Here is a 27540-nt window from a genome sequence, read left to right as displayed (position 1 = left end):
GGAGCTGCCAGGTACAGACGGGGCGAAGGGAGGAAGGTGGCTGGCCGCGCTGGGTTGGATGCGTTTGTCTCCCATTCACTTCCGTGCGTTGCTGCCCGAGCGCTGGCCGGGGCTGGCAGCGAGACACCTCCCTCCCGGCCCTGCAGGTGCGGTCGCCCCCCCCTCCCCACCCCAAGCGCTCGGGGGATCCGCCCTGCGCGGTCTAGTGCGCCGCGAGCCGTCCCGGGAGGCCGCGGCCGGCCGGGCTCCCCGCGGGCACCTGGCGCGGGAAGACTGAGGCCGCGCGGGGCGGGAGCCGCACCTGCCGCCGCGCGGGGGGGCGGGAGCCAGGTGGCCCCGACGCGCCCGCCGTCCCCGGCGCCGAGCAGGAAGTGGCTCCGGCGCGGCCGGGGCGCGGCCTCGGCAGGGCGCGCCCCCTCCGCGGCGCCTGGCGGAGCGGCGGGGCCGGGAGCGGCCGGAGGCCGAGCGCCGGGAGCGAGCCCCAATGGCCGCCGCCTCGGCTGCCGTGGACGAGCTGTCCCGGAACTTCACGTACGGGGCGCTGGGCGCCGGCAACGGCTCCCTGACGGGTGCGTGGTACCGCAGGAACCAGGTAAGGGCCGGCCGGGCCCGTCGCCCGGTGGGGACACGGGCGGGGCCGCCCGCCTGCCGGCTCTCAAAGGACACCGGGCTGTGATGTTGCCAGCCGTTCACTTAACTGCCCCTGACTGGGGAGAGCGCGGGCGCCCCCGCCTTCGTCCCCCGGGGCGTCGGTCCCTGGGACGGGGGCGCAAAGGTCCGCGGCTGTGACCTCCGCGCGGTCACTCCTGAGCCTCTCGGTCCCGAACACTCCCGCCCCTCCAGCCTGAATCCGCCTTCTCCCGGAAGGATTCTAGGAGTGTGGGGTGAATCTCGTTCCACCCATAATCCACCCCCCTCCCAGGATCATTTTACAGTTAAAAAAATAATAATAAGTGACACTCCATTCTCAGAAGCAGGGAGCTCATGAAGGGCAACCAAATGTCACCTCCGTGCAGATGCTCTGCGTGCGTGTGTGTCCCCACAGTCTCAGCACACAGCTTTTCCATTTCCGTGCAAAGAACACCGGTATTCTCGGGTTGCAGTTGCAAGACTCCCTCCTGTCTCACCGGAGCATTATTGGGAAAACATCGTCGGCCTAAACAAGGCCAGTTTATGCTGGAAACATACATTGAACGAGATCAAAAGGGATTGGAGCTTTCCCTTTCTTTCTGGCTTGGTTTAAGATCAGAAACACAGTTCTGGCGAGCCCATCCTCTAGCCGTGTTCATATTCTTTCAAGTGGGGGCCCGTGATCTTGATGTAGTGGATCCCAGGCTTCCACCTGTGATCATAAGTGTGTTTTGTCTTGTTCTTTAACAAATCCGTGGGCCTTCTTATTTTACAACAATGTAATCAAACTGGTTGTTACTCTTGGTCTAAATCATGTTTTCATCAATAATAATAGGCCTAGCATTCCTTTTATGCTGGAAAAGCGTTTTGAATATGCATTTCTAAAATGTTAAAATTTTGTTTTCAGAAATTTAACACAGACGATTACTTATATAAAGACAAAATAAGCATGTTCACCCTACTAGTTTTCAACAAAGAGGAGAGTTATTTGCTTTAAATCTGTTTTACCGCAAAACATCCTAAAGTAGGAAAAATGAGGGGACTTTGAGCCTCTTTGTATGTAACCTATTGGACCTCTTCCTTCACAGGAGTTACAAAGAAAAGAATTGCTTTTTATGGGAAGCTCTTTGAGTCTGTTAAACGATGCCTATGCTCGTATAGATTATAAGCATGTTACAATGTGCTTATGCTAGAAGTACTCCCAGTAAAGGTTTAAGAATGGACTGTTTTTCTTTTGGTAAAGAAATTAGAGGGTCAGTAGTTGTGACCTACAATGGCATCATCCAGAACAGGAAAAAAACATTGTTTTCACAGTGGAAACCCCTGTAATCAGTTTTCTTTGATGTTTCCTGGAATTCAATATTGTCTTGGCTCTCTAACATCAACCACGTTACCACGTGACATAAATGTGAGGCCTTAACTTTATGTTTGCAAGGTCTGACTTGCCATTGACAGTATATATTTGTACAGGTTTAAAAGGGTGTATCTAGGATATGTTCATTGAAATTACTCAGCTGACATCTAAACTATAGCTCGTTTGAGGTAAGATTGTATCAACTTTTCCCATTATTGTATAAATTTAGGCCATCTTTTAAGACTTACAGGACTGTGAAAATTGATTTTTTAAAATCCATTCAGCAAACATATTATTGAGTGCCTCCAGTGCTGGCCAGGTCAAGTAAAGATAAAATGGAGTCTTTTTTTTTTTTTTTTCTTTTCTTTCTTGACATAGTTGAATGTAGATGACTGGAAATGGGGGTGGTTCCAGAAAAACAAAGTGTGAGATACAAGTTTAAGACGCTCCCACTCAGAATTAGCTTCGGTTGCTGGATAGTCAGGGTTTAATCAATTTTACCACAACTAAACTATTTGATGACAGTGTCTATTCGCCAACAGCTCAGTCTCTCTCTGTCTTTCCAAGTGATAACCATCAGACTGATAAATTAACCTTCCTCATAGAAAAAGACCAACACTTTCACATAACAGATGAATATTTAACAGTGGTCTCTTAGCATCAGTGTTGTCCAAGGCAAAAACGTGAGTGCTTCTAGAGGAGGAAATCTCAAAGCAGGTAGTAAGTAGCAGTTCAGTGGGGAAAATGTTTTGGGGAACCAGAGAAGTGAGGTCTTTGCCCCTTTTTTGGTCACTCAGGAGTCTACCTATGAAAGTACAGACGCAATAGAATTCTGTAAAGGTATTTTCTTCCTGTTCGACCCACAAGTTTTCAGTATAAAAGGTAATATTTCTAAGATGGTTATTGAGCCCCCTGCTTTGTACAAAACACCGTAGTCTTCAGATCCAAACCCTTCCTTCTAGGAGTGTTGCTAGGTGCTTGGAGAAATGAACTATGCAGGTAACTCCAAAAGCGGGCAGCATGCTTTAAGTGTCACGTGAGTGATATAAAGTCCTAAAGATATTCGGAGCAAGGTGGCTTTTCGTAGGGGCCATCAGGGGTATTTTGTGGAAGGGTGGTATTTAAGCTGGGCACTTAAGGGTGGACAGAGTTTCACTGATGGAAGTGCACAGGTGGAAGTCATTCCAAGAGAGGAAAAGTCTGGGGACCAAGGACAGACCATGAGGCCGGGTCAGGTGTCTTTTTGAATATTTTTGTACCTGGTGTACAAGTCAGTAGCCATTCTGGTTGCAGTGGAGCATGGAGACTGTAAGGTGGAAATACAATTTGGGGTCTTAAATATGGCCATGGATTGCCTTGAAGGACTGGTTAAGAAATCTGGACTTTGTAGACAATGGGGAGCCATCGAAGGCTTTTTGAGCAAGGAGTGTGAGAATCAAAGCAAATTAAATAAAAGGAATTTAAGGCTAGCAGGATGCAGAGGCCTCAAATTGGCTAAATCCAGCCCACAGATGTGTCTTGTTTGACCGGCAGAGAGGCTTTAAAAAATGTTTAATACATTGCCAGCCTTAAAAGCAAGTCGATTGTATATGAAGTTTCAAGTTTCAGTGATCTCTTTAAATGTTAGAAGTTCTAGCAGCACTTGGCCCTCTTCCCCACCTGTCCCACAAGCTAACTGCGCGTTGAAGTTCACAGTTTAGAGCAGCTGTGCTCCCCACCTAAGACCCTCCCTTTGCTCTCATCTCTGTTACCTACTGGCCCCCGTAGGCATTTATTTTGCAACCAGTGTTAGAGGCTGTAGTCTAGTCTCTGCTGTGAACTAGAGAGTGTGGTTAGGCAAGTAACTCTGGGCTTCAGTTTCCTTTACAGTAAAACGAGGGTTGGAATAAAAGATCTCCAGTCTCCCTTTTGCTATCTGATTGATTAAGTAGTGCCAAACCAGCAAGGTTGTGGAAGGAATGGACAGAAAGGATGAATGTAGGAAATATTGCGAAGGAGGGGTTTTGACCCTGGTTCTTAAAGTTTAAGCATGTTGCTAAGTATCTAAATTCACAAGGACATTGTCAAAAAGGTTTATTCTGCATAGGGTGAAATGAAAATTCAGAATTTTTTATGTCCTTTATTTGCACTTTTAATTTTCAATGGCTTGAATTTTTAAAGTCAACATATTTAAAGGAAAATTGATACGACTTGGCAGAGAAGAGGCTAAACCAAGAGACTGACGTTAGTTATGCATTTACTATGTAACACTTTATAGCTGTTATCTCAGTGGAGCCCCCCAACAACCTCCTAAGGTACAGATTATCTTCCCTGTTCATGTGAGGAAACTTGTGTTAAATAATTTGCCTCTAGATCTTACAACAAGTAGGTCTAACTACAAGCTATTCTTATTCCTTGCCTGAAGGCCATTGCTTAGAAACTAAGACTTGAAAAGAATGTGGTGTTAAGAGGAAAAATGAGGGGGGAATGAATAGGGCTTGTTTCATTGCACCAAAGAAAAATCACATTGAGTTTTATGTTGCCCTTTTATTAATTTTGCTTTGCTACCATCTATTTCTTTTCTGCTGGTAGCTCACCTGGCTATCTCTTAAAGAAAGAAAAGTGCCCAAACTTATAAATAACCAAAGGACTGGGTAGAGGTTGCTGGTCCTTTCCATTTGCTTCCCAAGAAAAATCCCTTTTTTGTTTTGTTTATGTTTATTGGGGTTTGTTTTTTGTTTTTTGTTTTTTTGCTTTTCTTATATATCCAATGTGGCATTTTCCCATTACCAGGTTTTCTGTGAGATGCATGTATTATGAGGCAGCAAGAGGAAGGAAGAAACAGGTTACCTCAAAGCAACTATATCAAAGCTTTCGTAAAAAAAATAAATAAATCATCATCATCATCATCATCATCCCATGGTTTTGTTAGAAGAAGAGTCTTAATGCCTCTGTGAATTTGGCAGATAAGATGTTTGCATTTCAATCTACCTGATATCCTCCTTATGGCTTGATTTATACTAACTAGTTATAGTATTTGTATTGATGCAATCAACAAAATTCAGGCTATGGGAAACTTTGTCATTTTATAGGTTTAAATGGTTCCATTTCTTCAAAAATCATTTTTACAACAACAAAAAAGGGAGAGAATGGATAGAGGAGCTGTAGATTAAAATAGACCTAAAAAAATAAAAAATAAAAATTAAATAAAATAGGCCTAAAAACCCTATCTGAAAAAGGATGCACACTTGGGTGATAAAACTAAAGGGAAGGCAAGAAAATGATTGCAGTAAAGTCAGGCCAGTGGTTCCTTGTGGGAAGGGAAAGGGTTGTGATGGGGTGAGGCAAAGGGAGGGCTCTGGGTGTGTGCCCAATTTCTGTGTTTTGATCTGGATGGTGTTATAAGAGTGTTTACCTTATAATAATTCATTCAAGTAATTTATTCATCTCTGTCATTCTCTCTGCGGTTGTCTGTATCCTACAATTTTTTTAAGTTTAAAAAATAATATTAGCATTGCTACAGCTGTTCAACTTACATGCTTTTTACCCAGGTAGACAATGGTATACCATATACACCCGGTGGGAAGTGGTATGCCATTGTCACTTTGCTTAAACAAACAACTGAGAATTATTTAGGCAGTTTCTTTTTAAGATGTTGATGATTGTTCAAGTTGGCATTTGAGAGCTTACCATGGAAGGGATGATATTCCCCTAAACTATCCTTTTTGGTTTTGTATAGTGCAGTTTTAAAAGCTCAGTCTTTTTACCAGAGGTGTTGGCAAGTTTCCTAATTTCTCCAAATCTTGGCTTTCTCTATTGGAATGGTAATAACAGTATGCCACATACTTTCTATGGTTGATATAGGAATAAGAAAAGATGATGTATGGGGGCGCCTGAGTGGCTCAGTCAGTTAAGCACCTGACTTCGGTTCAGGTCATGATCTCACGGTTCGTGAGTTCGAGCCCCATGTCAGGCTCTGTGCTGACAGCTCAGAGCCTGCAGCCTGCTTCGGATTCTGTGTCTCCTTCGCTCTCTGCCCCTCCCCTGCTCATGCTCTGTCTCTCTCTGTCTCAAAAATAAACACTAAAAAAAAAATTTTTTAAAAAGAAAAGCTAGTGAATGTCCAGAAGTTAGCAAAGTGCCAGGCACAGAGAAAGTACTCAAATACTGGCTATTATTACTAGTCATATTGCAGTCAACCTATATTATAGGAAATGCCATGAAATATATATTTCTAATAATTAGCAATTGTTGGACTTAGTTCCTTGTAAATGGAAAGAAATAAGAGAAATCATACTAGGTGTTTGAGGTAACTTTTCTTTCTTTACTCTAAAACCACTGACTTCTCTATCCAGTGCCTTCCTCATTCCCTCTGGTGTTTGCTGCCCCTTCACTCTCCAAACGTATTCACATTCCAGAACACTTCCTAATTGCAGTAATTTCCTAACTGGAACGCTTGGTATCTTGAAGCACTAAGGCAAGGATTCTTCCTATGGCTTCGGCCGCTTTCCAGACTCCTGGGCTGGGGAGATGGCTGTGTAGCACTGGGAACAGTGACAGACGTGTTTGGTGGCAGCAGTGTGGTCACAGTACCAGACACTGATCGTAGTTTAAGCAGAAGGACCAGCACTCCCAACCTGGGAGGGACTGTTAATGTTGAGACTTCCGTGCCATTTATTTCAGCTTGGGTGTGCTTGTTTATTTGTTTTCTCCCAAAGACCCAACATTATTCCGTTTGCACCTCTTGATAATTCATCTCCCACTGTGTTCCAGATAAACCTACCTTTTCCATGAAGTAAAGCTCATTGCCCAGTCTTTCCTGGTCCACAGAATGTCCTGATTGCCTGGAAGCTGGAAGGTAATAGTCCACGTCCCCTCACATAGTTCCCTGCCTGCACTTTCTCTTGTCACTTGCCCAGCCCTTGGTCATTCTTGGCATGGCCTCCTGTCATCTTTGGCACAGTCAGGAGGTACAGACTATTCCCTTATATAAATACAAGCTAACATATGCTTCGTCCTGAGCGCCGTACCTCACCAAGGATTGTGTTTGTCCTGGCCTGACCCCTTCAGAGACCCTGGCCTTGACAGGTCATTCCTACAATGAGAGTCCTGCTGCTTGCCTGCAGTCTCACACTGGTTTCCTAAATCACCCACCTCTCCTTCTGTGTACCCCTCCAACTGGTTTCTTCTTGGAGTAACTTGGACCACTGGCCTTTAGTTCTGTCTTCTAGCTTAGCTTAGCTTCCCTACCAAGAATGTTTTGTAATTAAGAGACCTTAGTTTGCAAGTCACAGAAAACCTGACATTAACTGCTTAAGTAAAGGAAAATTGATCAGCTTAACATGAAAGTCCAGAAGAACTCTGGGTCCACCTAAGCCTTGACCCAGAGGCTCTAAAAACATGGTGAAGGCTCAGTATCTCACTGTACTCTTCAACTTTTGTTCCTTTGTTCCTTTTGTTCCTTTTGTTCAACTTTTGTTCCTAGAGTTTGTTGGTTCCACTTTTAGAAGATTTGCCCCACTAGCCCACATTCTCCCTTCCACTTCCAGGAGGGGAAGCTTGACTTTCTTAACTGATGAAAATAAATGGGCTTTAGTCTGACTGGATGAGGTTAGGTCCATGGCCTTTCCCATGCCAGTCACCAAAGCTAGAGTTACTGGGCTTGGTGTCCCCGAAGAATGTGGGAAGGGCTGGCTGCGAGAGGGGTCCTATAACCAAGAAAAGGAGTTACTATATGGCCCTAACAACAGTGTCCTCCTGCGGATTATGGTCTTCTTGGGCAACTCTCAAGCTAACACCCTTTGCAACTCATCTAGGACCTTCCTTTTCTGTATCCTGTCTCACATGAGCAGCCCCCAAAAAGTTGCCTCCTATTTAGCCTGCTTGTCTTTGTGGGTGAGTCCTGACTAGTATAATCTCCTTAGAAGTTTAGATTATAAGATCAATTTCTAAAATATTTTTATTAGCACAAGGTCTAAGTGGTGGCTTACTTCACCCCTCACACACCTTCAAAAAAAAAATCTACAAAGGCCCCCTCTCTTTCCTATTGATGGAAAAGTCAAAGGGAATCATTTGGCAAAGGTAGTGTACCTTGCTTAGTCTCTATCTTGACTCTACCTGCTTAGAAATTTCTTTACCATCAGCAATCACCCCTTCAGTAAGTTGGAAACTCCTAAAAGTTTAGTGGATTTAGGTGAAAAAAGGTATGGTATATGAAGGCAATACTGTGTGCAATCCTAGAAGCCAGGTTAGCATTTCTAATATCTCATTCAAGTTTGGTGTTAATCCTGTGAATTCTGGGTTTTTTTTTATTTCTTCTTCAGTCTCTGGACTTGTAGCTGTCTGATTGTTCCAGGGCTGTTAAGGACATAACTTTGTGTTCCCTGTTGTCACAGCCCATATTGAGCTTGATCAGCTAATCAACAAATGAGAGCCTAAAATGCAGTCAGTATTCCCCCCAATAAAAATCACATGCAGAGAGCCCTTCTTAACAAAGCAGCGTTGGACAGTGATGTCAAAGAAATCAGAAAACATGGACCATGTCCTCAAAATGTAGACATATATATGATGTATCATGTGTGTGTGTGTGTGTGTGTGTGTGTGTATTTTGTGTGTGTGTGTATGTGTTTATGAGAGAGAAAGAGGGAGAGGGTCAGGGAGAGGGAGAGACTGTTTTATAATTACTTGATAAACAACATTTGAAGGCTGGTGTGAAGCTACCCCTTGCTTATACTATCTGATGGACTGTTTACATTAAGCTTCCAGACTAACATAGTACAGGTATGTATTTGTAAATAAAAGAGCCAAACAGAAAAGGAAATACTATCATATACCTTTAGATATGGCTCTCTGAGTCACAGCAGTGGAGAAGTTGAGTGGTTCTTTGTGAGCAAGGTACAAACAGACCTCATATTATAAGCAGCTGCCACAGCCATAAAGTAGAGAAGAATTGTGAGTTATATGTAGAATGTTTTATTAATCTTTGGAACTACATTTGCAGACCCAAATCATAGTCACTATCATTGGCCCGGAATGAGGAGCTTGGGGATAGGGGAAATTATCTTGGCTGTGAGGAGTGGCCCTTTAGAGGTGATGAAACGTGCAAGTCACGGTGCCTAAGCGGTGTAGAAAATTTGAACTTGATTCCTGCCTTCTGTCAGGAAGATCTGGTGTGGTGGGTGGTAAGGGCCACAGAAGTCTCTGGCAGAAGTCTGTCAGAGAATGGCAATGTCGTTATTTCTCCCTCATATTGAGGCAGAAATTCCCCTGGTGGCTGATGCCTGACTAGACGACAGAGTTCAGTCTCCAGGAGGATGGAACTGACCAAACACAGAGTTCGAGGCAAGCCAAAGGCCTTTTGCTCTTCAGAAGGACAGGTACCCCAGAAACTCAGACAGGTGTGCAGGAAGGAGTTATAACTATGAGAGCTCTCAGGTTCGCAGCTTTAGGGTGGAAAGCCTCTTCCACACCCTAGGCTGGCCCCGCAAAAGGCAGACTGCAATCTTGCTTCTTTGAAGACAAGGGATTACAGAGTTTTAAAATTATTGTTATGAATGTGTCCTTGCAAAATTTGAAAGTTATGGGACCTTATATCTGTCTGGATGGAAACGGTAGCATTCTTTGTGTTCAGCATGTCCGACTTTGTTTCAAAGATTCCCTTCCCAACCTTATATGAGGTTGATTTGTTTTATCATGGAACCAAGTTTAAGACTTCCTGAATTGGTATCTCACCTCTCTTGACTATTGTTGCTCTCCTTTTAAGAAAGTGTTAAAAGCACCCAAAGGACATATTATTAAATATATTACTTTTCCCATAAATTTTTTCTACTGTAGCTTAAATTTCTCTAAGGCAAAAAACATGATGGCTTCTTGGTAAGCTTAGGAAGGCTTATCCTTAATGGAGTTTGGTTTTTAAAAATAATGAATGTACAATTATGTAAGTAAATGTGTTCCCAAGGAAAAGACAAAATGTAATAGTTCTTAATTATATGAGAAGGCAATATGTTGGGCTTTTTCTGCCTGGGTTTAAGGTTGATTACAAATTGGCATGGAACTGCTTGTAGGATAGCAACAATATACTGTGTTATGTAATGCACATCTATTCTTTTGGCTTTAAGTCACCAGATTTGGATCCAATATCATGAGACTTTTTCAGGATAGAAAGGTAATAACCTTATAACATACAATAACCAAGATAACAAATTAAAAATCTGTTCATGCCTGAATATTTTTCTTTCTTTCTTTTTTTTTTCACATATGGGATTATAGTTTTAACTCAGTTTGGAGTATTGCAGACAACTCAATTATCTACAAGGGCAAAGGAAATTAGTGGTAAGAACAGTCTAACCCATTCAGTAATCCAAAAAGCATTACATATTTCAGGTTGTCTCCAGTGTTTACCACTATGAATATGAAGATTGTTTCTTCCTGGCCCTATTGTGATTAACTCTCCCATTGCCCCTGCTTCTTCTCTGAATTCCTGAAGTAGTCTCCTGAATGGCCTTCCTGTTCTCTGGTCTTACTCTGTGCCAGTCCATCCTCCACACTGCAGCCAGAATAAGTCTTCTGCTTTTTTTTTTTTTTTTAATGTTTATGTATTTGTTCTGAGAGAGAGACAGAGAGTGTGAGAGGAGGAGGGACAGAGAGACACACACACACAATTCAAAGCAGTCTCCAGGCTCTGAGCTGTCCGCACAGAGCCTGACATGGGGCTCGAATTCATGCGCCATGAGATCATGACATGAGCTGAAGTCAGACGCTTAACCAACTGAGCCACCCAGGTGCCCCAAGATGAGTCTTCTTAAAAGTAAAATCTGGGGGTGCCTGGGTGGCTCAGTCGGTTAAACGTCCAACTTCAGCCTAGGTCATGATCTCACGGTGTGTGAGTTCGAGCCCCACGTCAGGCTCTGTGCTGACAACTCAGAGCCTGGAGCCTGCTTTGGATTCTGTGTCTCCCTCGCTCTCTGCCCTTCCCCCACTTGTGCTCTGGCTCTCTCTCTCTCTCTCTCTCTCTCTCTCTCAAAATAAATAAACTTAAAAAAAAAAAAAGGAAAATCTGGACCTATCCTCTAGTTTAGAGTCTTTTGTGCCATACATAACACCACCTACAGATTCATGGCACACAGCGTCTCCTGCCTGCCTCTCCAGTCCAACTCTGCTGGCATCTTCTGCTGCAAGGCCCTTCAAGCACCCTGTTTACTGCAGACATAATTAAGTTAAAGATTTCGAGATAGGAAGACTGTCCTGGATTATCTAGATGGACCCTAATGCCATCTTTGTGTAAGAGGGAGGCATAGGGAGATTTCATACAAAAAAGATGAGGTGGCCACAGAGATTGGAGTGATAGAACCATAAAGCAATGATATGTCAGCAGCCATCAGAAACTGGGAAAGGCAAGATATGAATTTTCCTCTAGAGCCTTCAGAGGGAATGTAGCTCTGCCATCGTGGTTTCAGCCCAGTGAAACAGACTCTGGGCTTCTGGCCTCCAAAACTGTAAGAGAATGAATTTCTCTTGTTTTAAGCCACTACCAGGTTTGTGGTAATTTGTCATAGCAGCCACTTCTGTGGCTAATATACTCTCCAAACTAGGCAGATTTGCACTCTCTGTCCCTTCTGTTTCTATAGCATCTATCTCTAGTACAGATTTCACAGGTGGTAGTCTGTTTGTAATTGGTGCTCTTTCTACTTCTTCTGAGCTCCTTGAGGGTACTTTGCATCCTCAGTTCCTGACATAGAACCTAATGTTCAGCAGTTGTTAAATAAACACCAAACAGACGCATGACTGAATGAATAGCACCACAGGTGAGCTTCCTCAAGCTGTCTGTCTCCCATATCTAGCAGCGTCTCTCCAATCACTTGCATGGCATGTCCTTTCCCTCTACATTGTGCGTTTTTCCCAGGCAGTGTCTACACATGGTTTTAAGTTAAGTGGTGGTTTTATTTTTCTCCATAATATCTTTCCTTGGTTCAGCCAGCTTGCTTTGTGTTTCTTGCTTTTCTTGCTAACATGCCTTCTTTTAACTCTTTTTAAATGAATCCATATTCCCTTTAATTTCATTGAGTCTGTAAAGCAGTGATTCTTTTAAACTTCTTCGTTTGAAAATTTTCCAACTTCTAGAAAATTAAGAAGAGTGGATAATAAACACCACATGTCCTTCACCTGGAGATTCACCAGTTGTTAACATTGTGAAACATTTGTTCTCTGTGTGTATGTTTTGTACTTTATGTTATGACATGCCACTTGGAAGTAAGTTGTACACATTATGAGTCTTCATGCCTAATACTTAAGTATTACGAAGTATTACGAAGAATTTGGGTATCCTCCTGTCCCTTTCTAACTGTTCTAGAGATGAGGTAGTTGTCTACCTGTTTACAACGTGCAAATGCAGAACGGCCCCAGCTCATTCCTGAGAGTTTCCCATGAGACACGGTGAACTGAACACCCATTTCTCAGACGCGTCATCCCTTTGTCAATTTGGGCTCTTAACGGTCATTCCTACAGGGATTTTAGTTGACCTAAATCACTCAACCTGTGGCATTTCCAGTACTAGAAACTGAATGTGTCATTTGCGTGTTCAGGCACATTTTACTGCCTGGAACGGGAGAGACAGCCTTACTCCAGCTGCAAGGTGAATATGACTATTGCAGTGTTCAAAACTAGCCCTGAAACTGTGGTTCTTTTGAACCACGCACTAGCTCCACTGGGTTCTGATTCTAAATTTATGTTTGAAGGCAAAGCCAGGAATATGTTTGAGCTCAAAGCCGGAACTGAGACAGACTATTACCAAGTCCATACACCCCTGTTATATCCCACCTCCATCTGGCCAAACCACCCCCACCCATGGATTAGAGGTCAACAACTTTATGCAAAATATCTGAAGAACCTTCTGGCACAAAAGGTAGGATAGAAGATAGTTCTTCCAGATAACACAAAAACATCACTGATCCTTATCAGTGCTGGTATTTTGAATCTCATTCCAGGTAAATTCCTAGCTGTGGCTCCCACCATCTGTTTACCAAGACATCCTGGAAAAGTCAGGAATTAAGCTACGGTGGTGACAAGAGTGAGCACTGAACGAATTGAGGGCATGTTTCTGTGTGTCCGGCCCGTGCTTCTAACTGCATTATTAAGGGGCGGAGCAACCTCTCCCTTTGACTATTATCTTTGCTCTATTTTACTTGCACTGAGAGAAAGAAGCAGACTCTGGTTTTAAGAGTGTAGTAAATTGACACTGACTAGCCAGAAGGTTACCTATTGCAGTCAGAAATAGTGATTCAGACATGAGCTGGGTGCCTTGCTGCCAAAGTTTGCCTGCTTCTAGCTGTGTGACTTTGCACAAGACACTTTCCTTCTCGGGCCCTCTGTTCTCTTTCCTGACCAGTCTCCAAATGAGTGAGGGGAGAAAGGGGGCTGGGGAGAGGAGATCTCAACTTCCAGTAATTCTAAAATGCTACAAAACATAACACTCTGAATAAAGTAATGATGTAAACTAGACACCTGTAATTTAAATGGCAAGTTTATAAGGGCCTGCTTACTACATGCAAATGATACTCCTGTTTGCAGATGAGGATTTTTTTTTAATTTTTTAACATTTTTTATTCATTTTGAGAGAGAGCAAGCAGGGGAGGGGCAGAGAGAGAGGGAGACACAGAATCCAAAGCAGGCTCCAGGCTCTGAGCTGTCAGCACTGAGCCTGACGTGGGGCTCGAACCCACGAACCGTGAGATCATGACCTGAGCTGAAGTCGGACACTTGACTGACTGAGCCACCCAGGCGCCCTGAAGATGAGGATTTTATAGCCATTAAAGCACATTTACCAGAGCCTCTAATTGCAAACAGCATTTAATTTTGGTTACTTCAAGTTACTGTATGTTCTTGAAGGTAATTAAATCATCTTATTTTAAAAACACTCCAGGGGCGCCTGGGTGGCGCAGTCGGTTAAGCGTCCGACTTCAGCCAGGTCACGATCTCACGGTCCGTGAGTTCAAGCCCCGCGTCAGGCTCTGGGCTGATGGCTCGGAGCCTGGAGCCTGTTTCCGATTCTGTGTCTCCCTCTCTCTCTGTCCCTCCCCCGTTCATGCTCTGTCTCTCTCTGTCCCAAAAATAAATAAACGTTGAAAAAAAAAAAAAATTTAAAAACACTCCAGATTTGAAGTTTCCCTCCTTTCAATTAGGGACATTAATGAGGATTTACTGCATTACTATTATTTATAATTATGTGTGAAATGAACTTAATGAGTATGCAATTAACCCTAAATAATTAGGTAAAGTTTCCGAAAAATGAAGAATAAGATATGCCAGTTTTACTGAGTGTTATCAGGAAACTGTTTCTGACATCTGCTTTATACCTACATATTTCTTATTCTTTGCATAATATGCACTAACTAGATTTTTAAAGTCAGCAAGCGGCTTTTTATTGTACACTGGTAGAAACTCTTAATTGTTGAAATCTGAGTTCCCGGGCAAGCTTGTCTTCTCACAAAAACTGAGAGCATGGTGTATTCAAACTCCAGTTGATTACAAAATATTCCCTTTGAGATCTTCCTAGGGCCAAAGGCCAAAATGTACTATTTCTAGACAGTTTATAATCAGTTCAAACAGCATTTAATAAACAACTTCTTTGTGCCAGTTCCTATACTAGTCATTAGGGTTATAGAAATGAGTTGATAAGTAAGTCACAGCTCTGCCCTCAAGGAACTTAGAGTCTAGAGAGGAAATGAGCTTGTACAAAATCATCACAGTACAGCCTAGTATATGTAGACATAGAAGTGTATAAAGACTACTCAAATCAGAGGAGGGAAGTCAGGAGACTGACCTAGAAGTCAGATCTGAGGAAATTATCCAGAATTCAGTTTACAGAGATCAAGAGTTGGAAAACATGATATTTTAGGAAACAAGGAGGATAGAATTTAAGAGTCTCACATGCTGGTAACAGGAGTTTCCATGTGGAGGGAATAGAACAAAAGGGGGATGACATTCAAAGAGAGGAGTGTTAAGAACTTAACTCAATTGGTGAAAGACAGGAGTCCTCAAATTGAGGAAGCATGAGTTCTAAGCAGAAAGTAATTCACATGCTGAAAAATGGTAGTGAAGCTGCTGAAAACCAATGACAAAGACAATCTTAAAAGCATCCTGGGAAAAATACCAGACTACCTGCAGAGGAGCGGCAATTAGGTTGACAACCTACTCCTCAACAGCAAGGGCTGGGAGACAACGGAATGATATTACCAGAGCACTGAATGAAGTAACTGTCAGCCTGTATTCCTGTACTCAAAGGGAAAGATGACATAAAGATTTTTGCAGAATAAGAGAGAACTGGAATTCAAAGCTTTGACTGAAAGAGCTAATTAGGGCTCCTGGGTGGCTCGGTTGGTTAAGTGTCTAACTCTTGATTTTGACTCAGGTCATGATCTATCTCACAGTTATAGATGGAGTCTCGTGTTGGGATCTGTGCTGGGCATGGGGACTGCTTAAGATTCTCTCTCTGGCCCTCCAGCATGCACTCTCTCTCTCCATCTCTCTCTCTCTCTCTCTTTCTCTCTCTCTCTCTCTCTCTCTCTCAAGAAAGAGCTACTAAAGTCTTATTCAGGAAGGACATTGAACCCAAAAGAAAAACTAAGATATGAGAATGTGATATCCAAAAAGTAGAAACAACCGAAATGCCCACCACCTGATGAATACATAAGTAAAATGTGGTATATTCTTACAATGGAATATTTCCTAGCCGTACAAAGGAATGATACATTCTCCATACCTGATACATGCTGATGCATGCTACAGCATAGTAAGCCTTGAAAGCAACATGCTAAGTGAAAGAAAACAGACACAAGAAGTCACATATTGTATGAGTCCATGTATATACAAGGTCCACAGCAGGCAAATCCGTACAGACAGAAAGTAAATTGGTGGTTGCCAGGGACTAAGGGGACGAGAGAATGGGCAGTGACTGCTCATGGGTGTGGAAGTTGTTTTGGGGGTGAGGAAAATGTTCTGAAATCAAGACAGTGGGGATAGTTGCAGAACTCTGAATGTTCTAAGAGTGTTGAATTGTACACTTTAAAAGGGTGAATATGATAGTACGTGAATTATATCTCCATAAAGCTATGTTTTTTAAAAGAACAGTGATGAGCAAAGAAGTAGATGAACGTGAACAAATAAGCAAGTATTGATTGTATGAAGGAATCATAACAACGACTCGTTTGGGGATATAAAAGCAACGTGGGACTAATAATAGACCACCAAGAACATAGGAGGGAAGACACTGTAGCTAAAACAAAGTTTTTATAATGTTCAGGAGGATAGAATGTTTATTAACAGTGGAATTTATGTCAAGAATGCGTGATAGATTTAATATTAGAGCAACTGTATGACTCATACATATTGCTGTTGGGAGTGTAAATGGTACAGCCACTCTGGAAAGTACTTTGGCAGTTCTTTTCAAAACTTAAAATAGGCTTACCACACAATCCAGGAATTACACCTTTGGCATTTATCCCAGAGAAATGAACTTATTTTCATGCAGAATTTGTACACAGTGTTCATAGCAGCTTTATTCATACAGCCAAAAACTGGAAACAACTCAAGTGTCATTCAGTGGGTGAATGGTTAAATATGTTGTGGTACATCCATACCATGGAATACTACTCAGAAATCAAAAGGATCAAGGATTATTGATCCAACTTGGATGAACCTCAAGGCTGATGCCGATTTCAAAAAATTTATAAACTGCATGGTTCCATTTATGTAGCATTTGTGAATTAATATAATTCTAGAGATGGAGAACGGATTAGTGGTTGCTACAGGTTAGGGTTGGGGAGGGGAAGAAGATGGGTGTATCAGTAAAGGGGTAACAAGGGAATCTTATGGTGATGGTACAGATGAGGATCTTGTCACACACGCGCACACGTGTACACACACACACACAAGTGCTAGTATAGCTGGTAAAATCTGAACAAGATCTTTACCAATTCTGATTTCTTGATTTTGATGTTTTAGTATAGTAGTGTAAAATGTGAACTGTGAGGGGAGGCTGGGGGAAGAGTGCTTGGGGGGTGCCTGGGTGGCTCAGTTGGTTAAGCGTCCAACTCCTCATTTCAGCTCAGGTCATTATCTCACGGTTCTGGAGTTCAGGCCCCACATTGGGCTCTCTGCTGTCAGTGCAGAGTCTGCTTCAGATCCTCTGTGTCCCTCTCTCTGTCCCTCCCCTGCTCATGCTCTCTCTCTTTCAAAAATAAAATAAACATAAAAAAAAATACAACCAAAAAAGAGTGCTTGGGACCTATCTTTACATTTATTTGAAGCCTACTGTGAGTCAATAATTATTTCAAAATAAAAGTTTAAAAAACACAATAATTACTAAAAGAATATAAATAAAGTGTATAACTTCCTAGCCAAAAGAGTGAGGGGAAGAAAAAAGAGTGCTCAATCAATCCAAGAAGACTCTGGAAAGGAGAAATTAGAAAGCAGAGAAAAAGCAAAATAACTGCAAATACAAAAAAAGATGGTAGAAACAAGTGAAAATATATTTTTACTCACAATAAATAAAATGGACTAAACTTCCCATTTAACAGAAAGTCTCAGGTTTTTTTTTAATTCAGTTATTTTCAGTGTATAAGAGAACTGACTAAATATAATGACACAGAAATGTTGAAAGTAAAGTGATATGGAAAGTGGAAAATATCCAAAGAAAGCAGCTACATTATATTAATATCAGATAAAATAAACTTTAAAGGGAAAAGGTTATTGAGATTAAAAGAGTCAACATATAATGATAAAAGCAATAATTAACTGGAAAGATAAGACAATCCTGAGCTTTTATATACTTACCTAACTCCATAGCCTTAAAATATGTAAAGCAAAATTCAATATATTTAAAAGGAAAGTGGATACATCCATGTTTAGTTAGATTTTTAATATACCTATATTAGCAATTGATAGGCAAAGCAGTCCGAAATTTATTATCAAAGATTTGAGCAATGAATTAATGGAGATAGGTAGATAGATGGATAGAAAAAAATATATATATATAATATGTTAACCCAACAATTAAAAATACTTTCTTTTCAGGAGTTCCTGGGTGGTTCAGTGAGTTAAGCATCCAACTCTTGATTTCTGCTCAGGTCATGATCTCACAGTTTGTGAGTTCGAGCCCCACATTGGGCTGTGTACTGACAGTGTAGAGCCTGCTTGGGATTCTCTCTCCCTTTCTCTCTGCCCCTCCCCTGCACACTCTCTCACTCTCTTTCTCAAAACAAATAAACAATTTTTAAAGAATATTTTCAAGCATACATGGAATACTTACAAAACTTGACCATACACTATTAGGTCACAAAACAAATTTCACTTTCCACCATATACTAGGTGAAAAAGCAAATGTTAATTTACACACAGCATATTTTCTGTCCACAACTCAATAAAATTAGAAATTGGTAAGAAAGCAATGACCAACATCCCCATTCATTTAGAAATATTAAAATACAGACCTCTGAATAATATAAGGTTCAGATAAAAATAATACAATATTTATGAAATATTTAGAACTAAATGCCAATGGAAACTGTGCATGCCAAAAGTATGCATGGAACCAAAACAGAGGGTGTACTTAAAGGAACATAGGGGTGCCTGGGTGGCTCAGTCGGTTAAGCATCCGACTTCAGCTCAGGTCACGATCTCGTGGTCCGTGAGTTCGAGCCCCACGTCGGGCTCTGGGCTGATGGCTCAGAGCCTGGAGCCTGCTTCGGATTCAGTGTCTCCCTCTCTCTCTGCCCCTCCCCCGTTCATGCTCTGTCTCTGTCTCAAAAATAAATAAACGTTAAAAAAATTTTTTAAAGGAACATACATAGCTGCACTTGCATATGTTATTATATAGGAAGAAAGAGGAAAAGCTAATGAGTTGAGAGTCTAAATGAAGATGAAAAACTCAGTAAAGAAAGATAATAAAAGCAAATCTGGGAAGGAAAGAAATTGATCTAAATCAACTTCAGAAAAAAGTTAACTTCTCTTCTGGAAGTGAGAAGAGACTGTAAGAGAGCTAGCTACATTGGGAACGTTTTATTTCTCTGGGCCAAAAAAAAAAAAAAAGTAAATACTTTGTGTACTAAAAATTATTTTATTGTTTGTAACAACTTCATTAAAATGTAATTCATATAGCATACAGCGCCAAATGCTGTAAAAACACTGGTTTTTAGTACCTTTACAGAGTTGTGTGACGATCACCACAATCAACTTTAAAATATTTTCATCACCTCAAAAAGAAACCTTCCACCCTTGAATGCAAACTGGTGCAACCACTCTAGAAAACAGTATGGAGGTTCCTCAAAAAAGTAAAAGTAGAATTACCCTATGACACAGCAATAGCACTACTAAGAATTTATCCAAAGGATAGAGTGCTGATTCATAGGGGCACTTGTACCCCAATATTTATAGCAGTGCTTTCAACAATAGCCAAATTATGGAAAGAGCCCAAATGTCCATCACCTGATGAATGGATAAAGAAGATGTGTACACACACACACACACACACACACACACTGGAATACTACTTGGTGATGAAAAAGAACGAAATCTTGTCACTGCAACAACATGGATGGAACTGGAGGGTATTATGCTAAGTGAAATAAATCAGTCAGAGATAGGTATCATATGTTGTCCCTCATAGGTGGAATTTGAGAAACTTAACAGAAGACCATGGGAGAAGGGAAGGAAAATTAGTTACAAACAGGGAGGCAACCAATAAGAGACTCTTAAATACAGAGAACAAACTGAGGGTTGATGGGGTTGGGGGGTGCAGGGAAAATGGGTGATGGACATTGAGGAGGGCACTTGTTGGGATGAGCACTGGGTGTTGTATGTAAGCAATAAATCTTGGGAATCTGCTCCTGAAGCCAAAACTACACTGTATGTTAGCTAACTTGACAATAAATTATTAAGAAAAAAAAAAGCAAATAAAAGAAACCTTCCACACTTTGGCTGTCATCCCCAAGCCCTACATCCTCCCCATCCCTAAGCAACCACTAATCTGCTTTCTCTATTAATAGATTTGCCTACTCTGGACCTTTCATATAAAAGGAATCCTTTAACACTTGGTCTTCTGTGACTAGGTTCTTTTACATAGCGTAAAATTTTCAAGGTTCATCCAGGTTGTAGCATATACCTATGCTTCATTCCTTTTTGTGGATAAATAATATTCCATTGTATGAATATACTACGTTTTGTGTATTCATTTGTTGATAGACATTTAAGTCATTTTCACTTTTGGCTATATTATGAATAATACTGCTCTGGACACTTGTGTACAAGTATTTGTGTAGATATGTTTTCATTTCTCTTGGATATATACCTAGGAGTGGAATTGCTGAGTCAAATGGAAATTCCATGCTTAAAATGTTGAGGAACTGCCAGACTGTTTTTCCAAAGTGGTTGCAACATTTAGTATTTCCATCAGCAGTGTATGAGGCTACTGATTGATCTACATCCTCACCAACACTTGTTATTATCTGACTTTTTGATTATAGCCACCTTATTTGGTGTGAAGCGGTATAGCACTGTGTTTTTCATTTGCATTACCTGGTGACTAATGATGTTGACATCCTCTCATGTGCTTATCAGGCATTTGTCTTCTTTGGAGAAATGGCTGTTCAGGTCCTTTGCCCATTTTTAATTGGGATATTTTTCTTTTTGTCATTGAGTTGTAAGAGTTTTTTTTTATATATTCTAGGTACAAGTCCTATATCAGATATATGATTTCCAAATATTTTCTCCCACTTTATGGATTGTCTTTTCACTTTATTATTAGTGTCCTTTGAAACATAGAACTTTTTCATATTAATAAGGTCTAATTATTTTTTCTTTTGTTGCTTGTGACTTTGATATCTTACCTGTAAGAATCCATAGCCAAATCCAAGATTATAAAGATTTACTCCTGCTTTCGTCTGAGAATTTTAGAGTTTTAGCTCTTAAGTCTTTGATTTTGAGTTAATTCCTGTATGTGTTGTATGGTCAGCAGCTGTACTATTTTACATTCTTTTCAGCAGTGCACAAGGGTTCCAGTTTCTCCACATCCTTTCCAACACTTGTTATTTTCTGGTTTGTTTTAGAGAGAGGGCTTGAGTGAGGGAGAGAGGGAGAAGGGGAGAGAGAGACTCTCAAGTAGGTTCCACACTCAGTGCGGAGCCCAACATGGGATGGGGCTCAATCCCACAACCCTGTGATCATGACCTGAGCCAAAGTCAAGAGTTGGCCGCTCAACAGACCAAGTCACCCAGGCTCCCCTGTTTGTTTGTTTGTTTGTTTGTTTGTTTTTATCATAGCCCTCCCAGTGGGTGTGAGGTGGTAGCTCATTGTGATTTTGATTTGCATTTCCCTAGTGATTAGTGCTGTTGAACATCTTTTCATGTGCCTATTGGCCATTTGTATAACTTCTTTGGAGAAATGTCTATTCAAGTCCTTTGCCCATTTTTATTTTTTCAGTCATTTGTGGCTTTAATTTTTTTTAATATGGAATTTATTGTCGAATTGGTTTCCATACAACACCCAGTGCTCATCCCAACAGGTGCCCTCCTCAATGCCCATCACCCACTTTCCCTTCCCTCCTACCCTCCATCAACCCTCAGTTTATTCTCAGTTTTTAAGAGTCTCTTATGTCCTTTGCCCATTTTTAATTGGGTTATCAATTTTGTTGTTGAATTGTAAGAGTTCTTTATGTATCTTGGATATCAATCTTTGTCAGATATATGATTTGCAAATATTTTCTCCCATCGTGTAAGTCACCTTTCACTCCATTAATAGTGTCCTTTGTTGCACAAAAGATTTTAATCGTGATGGAGTCCAGCTTATCTAGTCTTTTTTTTTTTTTTTTTTTTTTTTTTGGCCTGTGCTTTTGGTCTCACATCCAAGAAATCATTGCCAAATCTTGCTACCAATTTCTAAACACTCAGCCTGGTAGTGAGTTCAATTCAAACTATTCAGTGAGTGATTTAAAGTACTGAAGTAAGTTATTTCTATTCTATAATTTACTGTTGTAATTGTGGAAGATTTCAAAATTATCCATTCAATCCCAAACTTCTTATGAAACTTTATTTTCGTGATTACTGCCAAACGCATTCGATTATAAATTGAAAGCATGGAAATAGCACAATTATGATACGATTTTTCCCCATGAGGAATAGTGATCAAAATTATTGCCAAGTGCCTTTATTAGGAAAAGAACATTCTTAACTGATTAAAGGCTATGGATATTATATATCAACTATTAAATGGGTTTTCAACTTTTCTGCTTCATTTTTTAAAAACACTGAATTTCACTTCAGCACATATAATAAAGTTTTAAAACTTCAAAGGCCATTTTGCATTCTGAAAAGAGCTCCTTGTGGTTATAATATTCTTTTGAAATTCAAATAACTCCTTGGAATTTGAAGCTAGCTAGGAGTTGTGTACTGTAGAAAAAGAAGGGGGAAGATCCCTGATATCACTGCTAATTTATCCTGCTAGAAAGATATAACGCTTTTGTGCCTTGATAGGAGCAGTAAATGCATCTTTTGAAGTAAACATGTTCAGCAATGTGTAAAACCTTATTTTTTTAAACTTCATTTATTTTAAGAGAGAGACAAAGAACCAGTGGGGGAAGAGCAGAGAGAGAAGGGGACAGAGATCCAAAGTGGGTTCTGGGCTGACAGCAGAGAGCCCAATGTGGGGCTCGAACTCACAAACTGCAAGATCATGACCTGAGTTGAAGTTGGATGTTTAACTGACTGAGCCACCCAGGCTCCCCAAGCACTTATTTTTTAATCTCTTTTTAGTTCTTGTTTTAAACCATTATATACTTTTTCCAGCACGTATTTTTCAAGAGCCCCTAATTTTATAAAGTAGATGATGTAGGAGATCCAAGAGAAACCTAAGACATGGTTCTCTTCCCTCAGACAGTTTGCCATCTCTTCATAGAACCTAGTGATGCACATGACAATCTAAAAGAAGAAATAGGGGTGCCTGGGTGGCTCAGACAGTTAGGCATCTGACTTCGGCCTAGGTCATGATCCTGCACTTCATGGGTTCGAGCCCCACATTGGGCTCTGTGCTGACAGCTTGAAGCCTGGAGCCTGCTTCAGATTCTGTGTCTCCCTCTCTCTCTGCCCCTCCCCTGCTTGCACGCTGTCTCTCTGTCCCCAAAAATAAATAAATTTTAAAAAAAGAAGAAGAAGGAATAAAGGCACTTACCATGTAGAGTCTGAGAAAGCAAGATCAGAGAAAGCCACAGTGTTTCTCTACAGTCAACTACATCAAATATAAAACTACTTTACCAGTTCCCCATAAGCCGTCCTCATCTGGACCATACCACAGCATATTTAATGTAGTAGTAGGAAAATGTAGTCTACCCCCGATGGAGATCATAGAACTTTAGAGGGAAAGGGATTTTGGAAACATCTTATTCAACATCTTGTTTACTGAGGCCAGGGAGCTGAAATAATTTGCTCAAAGTTACCTGTTAGAAAATAGCAGATCTGGGGCGCCTGGGTGCTCAGTCAGTTGAATGGTCGACCCTTGATTTCAGTTCAGGTCATGATCTCAGGGTTGTGGGATCAAGCCCCATATCAGGCTCTGTACTGGGCATGGATCCTGTTTGAGATTCTCTCTCTCTCTCTCTCTCTCTCTCTCTCTCTCTCTGCCCCCCTCCCCTGCTTGTGCTCTCTCTCTCTCTCTCTCTCTAATAAAAAAAAATGTTAAAAAAAAAAAAAAGAAAATAGATCTGAATCTCAGATTCATCCTTTATCTCCAAGGCCAGTGATCTTTCTTTCATACTACAGTCCTCCAGAATATGTTAAGAGAAAGGAGAGAGGGAGACCAGATGGGAAACAATTTTACGGTCCATCCTTGAGGCAATGAACACCGCAATCAGAGGGGTTGCTGAGGAAAATTGACAGAAAGGATAAATAAGAAGCACCTTACAAAAAGGACCTGCTAACTATTTTCTTTATTTTAGTGAATTAAACAAATATCTAGAGAATTCAGTAAAGCATTGAGCTAGTTCTAAAGAATAATATTTGACTAAAGTGAAAAAAACCAAATCCTGACAAAACCACTATTCATAATCCAAATGATCCTGGCAAATGGGTGCTATGTAAATATATGCTGAATGAATGAACAAATGAATGAATGTATCAACTTAAATTTTATTGGTTTTTTTGGGGGGAGGGGATTTTTAGTAAATATCTTACAAGTGTTACTGAAAAAAGAAAACATTTTCTTCTACAGATTCACCTTTTTGGAGTTTTGCTGGCCATTTTAGGAAACTTGGTAATCAGTATTTCCCTAAATATTCAGGTAAGAAGTAGCTTGTTTTTCTAAGTGTAGTTTGATCTAGGGACACATTATGGCTTGAAGGGGTCTCAGGCACTTTTGCCCTCCTGGGATCCTTCCTCCACAAAAAATCTAAACAATTATATTTTATGACCTCACTGACATAAAGACAAATATATCTTAGGCTGGATTGCGTTCACTTTTTTCTTCTTCTAATTTTAAAAGAAATTAAATGTTTTTGTGGGCATCTTAATAGTATTGCATATCCTAGGCAAGGTGCCTCAGTAGTTTGTAAATTTGTACCACAAATTTGTACCAAAGTTGTTCATAATCTTGGCGTAAACCAAGATTTATTTTTAATGTTCTGTGTTTTCTTCTAGTACTTTTATTATTTTTTTAAGTTTTCAAACATAATCTAGAATTGTATATACTTCTTATAAGAAAGTAAGTTCAGTTGTCATAAAATCAATAAGGAAATTGGGCTTTATGTAATGGCCATGAATATATATGTTTCAAATACAAAAAATACTCAAACCAGATGTAAATAAGCATCTATCACCCCAACCCCCAACTATCAAAGCATTCTGCCTTGCTATGTTTATTGTGGTAGCTACTTTGACTCATACGTTTGAATCCATTTTCAGAGGATTTTCCTTTAGTAACTTATTATTTTTATTTCCCGAATGTTTATTTTGGCATCAGAACTTTTTCGACATTCTGAAGGTAGTCTTAAGACACTTAACTCCTTAACATACTCCTCATCTTTGGAGAGGAAGACTGGTACTAACTTTACAGTTATCAGAATTAAGCAACATTCCTATGTGAGAAGGCCCTTTCCTCCACAAAATTCTCCATCAGTGGGAGTCACTTCTGCAGTTAATATGTTTGGAACAAGCAGAAAGCCATAGCAATTGCTCTGTAATAACCTGCAAATAAAAGCCATGATGCAAATGCATAGGACCAAAACTTTTCAGGGCAAGTTTTAATTTGTGGTAGAGATATTTTCTTATTTGCATCCTGATTTCCTTCCAGAAATATTCTCATGTCCAGTTGGCACACCAGGAACACCCAAGGCCATACTTCAAGAGTATGTTGTGGTGGGCTGGGGCCGTGCTCATGGCCGTTGGGGAGATGGGCAACTTTGCAGCCTACGGATTTGCCCCCATTACTCTCATCGCTCCGTTAGGCTGTGTGTCTGTTACAGGTGAGCCATTTCTCTGTGTTTTGACAAATAGAAAGTTTTAGACATCAGAATAATTGGCAGAAAAATATACAACTTAAACAACACGCGAACAAAGGAATGAAGTCCTATTTTCTTAGCAGGTTAACTTGGAATGATTATACTGCTGGTTTCACTTATCTGCCATCATGGGGCCATATTAACAGAAAGAAACTTGCATTTTGTAGCTGTAGTATTGATATTTGAAAGCCTTATTTCCAGTGTGTGCGTCTTAATAAATTAATAGTAACAGCAAATGTTATACCATGCTTTTTAAATCGTTAATGAATTATCTAAAAATATTTGTACAGTGTTGTATTTTATTCAGATGTTAAGCTGATGTTGCTTGTAGTTAGAGCATTTGATGCCTCATCTTGACTGCATAGTTCAGTATCTCTTTTACACTAAGGATCAAATATTGGTTATTCTCCATTACTATAAGAATGTGTACATTTACGGTAATGTCACAATTAACCTATTTTTCAAAATTTATATGATGTACTAAATATATATAGAAAAGAGAATATGAGATGTTGCTAAAGACTAAAAAAAAAGAGCAAAATCACTGCTAAAAAGATGAATAAATTTTCCAAGACTTGTTAAAATCAATAAAAATCCTTTTAATTTTACTCTTTATTTGCTGCTATGGAAACAGCATGTTTCAAAATGTCTGTGAATTTGAAATCTTCACTGAAATAGAAACAAGTTGATGATTATTGTCTGGTAACAACTAGATCAAGCATAAGATGTGCTCACGTGTCCCGATTTTAATATTTCTCCTAAGAATATGATATTCTTAAAGAAAGCAGAGTTTAAACCAAAATAATGTGTATTCAAAGAGAATTTTATTTTATGTTGAAAGTAGTTTCTCCTTCTTAATCATTCAAAATATCTTACTCAAAATACTTCCGTGGTGTACTAGGGTAGAATATTTAGCAAAGAACACTTTTGTAGCTTTCTAGAAATTGTTCAGTTAAAATTACCATACTGTTACTTCTCTGAATAGGCACACAATTTATATAATCATTTACCATTTTTAACATCCCAATAAAATGAGCAATTTTAGCATATCTTCTTTTTGCTACACATACTATGTATGTGGACATTGTGGATTTCTTTTTTTCTTCTCAAGATCTGACAAATGATAGATAAAAGATCTCGTTATATTGTCACCTTGGGACTTCTACAGGCCCCAGTTATTCTGAAAATGTTGTGTTTTTCTTCATAATGACTGTATATTTAGAGCTGGTTTTTATTTTTGCTTCTTGTTTTGCTTTATGCTTCATTTCCAGGAAGTAGACAAAACAGTGTCCAGGAATATAAACAGACACCTGGAGGAGGGTTGGTACACTCAGTTGAAATTCTGCAGTTATCTCGAGTCACTCAGCACTGGGAATCCTTTCCTCTGGGAACAAGAAAAAGAGAGCTGGTCCAACTAGCTCAAAGGAAGGGGAGTGTGGCTGGACTTGTTGTAATGGTCAGAGATTTCAAAGAAATGAAATATAGCCAAGCTCTGTGGGACCTAAAGTGAGAATTTGGAAGTCGCCAGAGATTAAGGTCACCTTGATACCCTTCACAGCCCTTCAGCTGAGCTGCTTGCGAGGCTGCTCCTCTTGGCCTGACTTGCTCAAAGCTCTCATTAGTAATAGGAAGCTTAAGTTTTCCCACTCACCTTAGACAGTGCCCTGTCCTCCCCAAGCCCCCTGTGGGGCCAGTCCACTCATGTTCACACTCTGAGCTCACTGGTTTAACAGGTGGACCTTTCTTAATGCTACATTCTTTGTGTGCTTTTAGCCCCAGTTGATATTTCAACGTTACAATCTTTTTAACAGCCTCCCTGTCTGCCCATAAAGTGGTTCAAAGAAGTAAACTTACAGCCTCAAATACAAGCCATTTCCTACTTTACAATCTTTGCAAACTAGTATATGCTCACGAGTAAATATTCCCACAGCATTCCTGAGCTGCATTTAGGTTGTGAAGTGTCGTGGGTGGGTTGTGGACCACTGGTGATTGAGAATAGTCCCCAGCACAAACCCCTACCACCCTGAGGTTCCTTATAAAGATT

At 40.4% G+C, this 27540-nt stretch overlaps 1 protein-coding gene across 1 annotated transcript in view; it reads left to right on the top strand.

The window, feature by feature from the left end:
• The first annotated feature begins 448 nt into the window (after positions 1-448).
• The window catches only part of NIPAL2 (NIPA like domain containing 2), an 82223-nt gene continuing 55131 nt past the window's right edge, over positions 449-27540 (top strand). Inside the window, exons 1-3 of the mRNA XM_042972969.1 lie at positions 449-592; positions 24212-24280; positions 25289-25460. Of these exons, the coding sequence (XP_042828903.1) occupies positions 485-592; positions 24212-24280; positions 25289-25460 (349 nt within the window). The 5' untranslated portion in view covers positions 449-484. The remainder of the gene's footprint in view (positions 593-24211; positions 24281-25288; positions 25461-27540) is intronic.

The sequence above is a fragment of the Panthera tigris genome, chromosome F2, assembly GCF_018350195.1.
Source record: "Panthera tigris isolate Pti1 chromosome F2, P.tigris_Pti1_mat1.1, whole genome shotgun sequence".
NCBI lineage: Eukaryota > Metazoa > Chordata > Mammalia > Carnivora > Felidae > Panthera > Panthera tigris.
The sequence above is the reverse complement of the archived record's forward strand: the minus strand, read 5'-3'. Positions and strand labels throughout refer to the sequence as shown.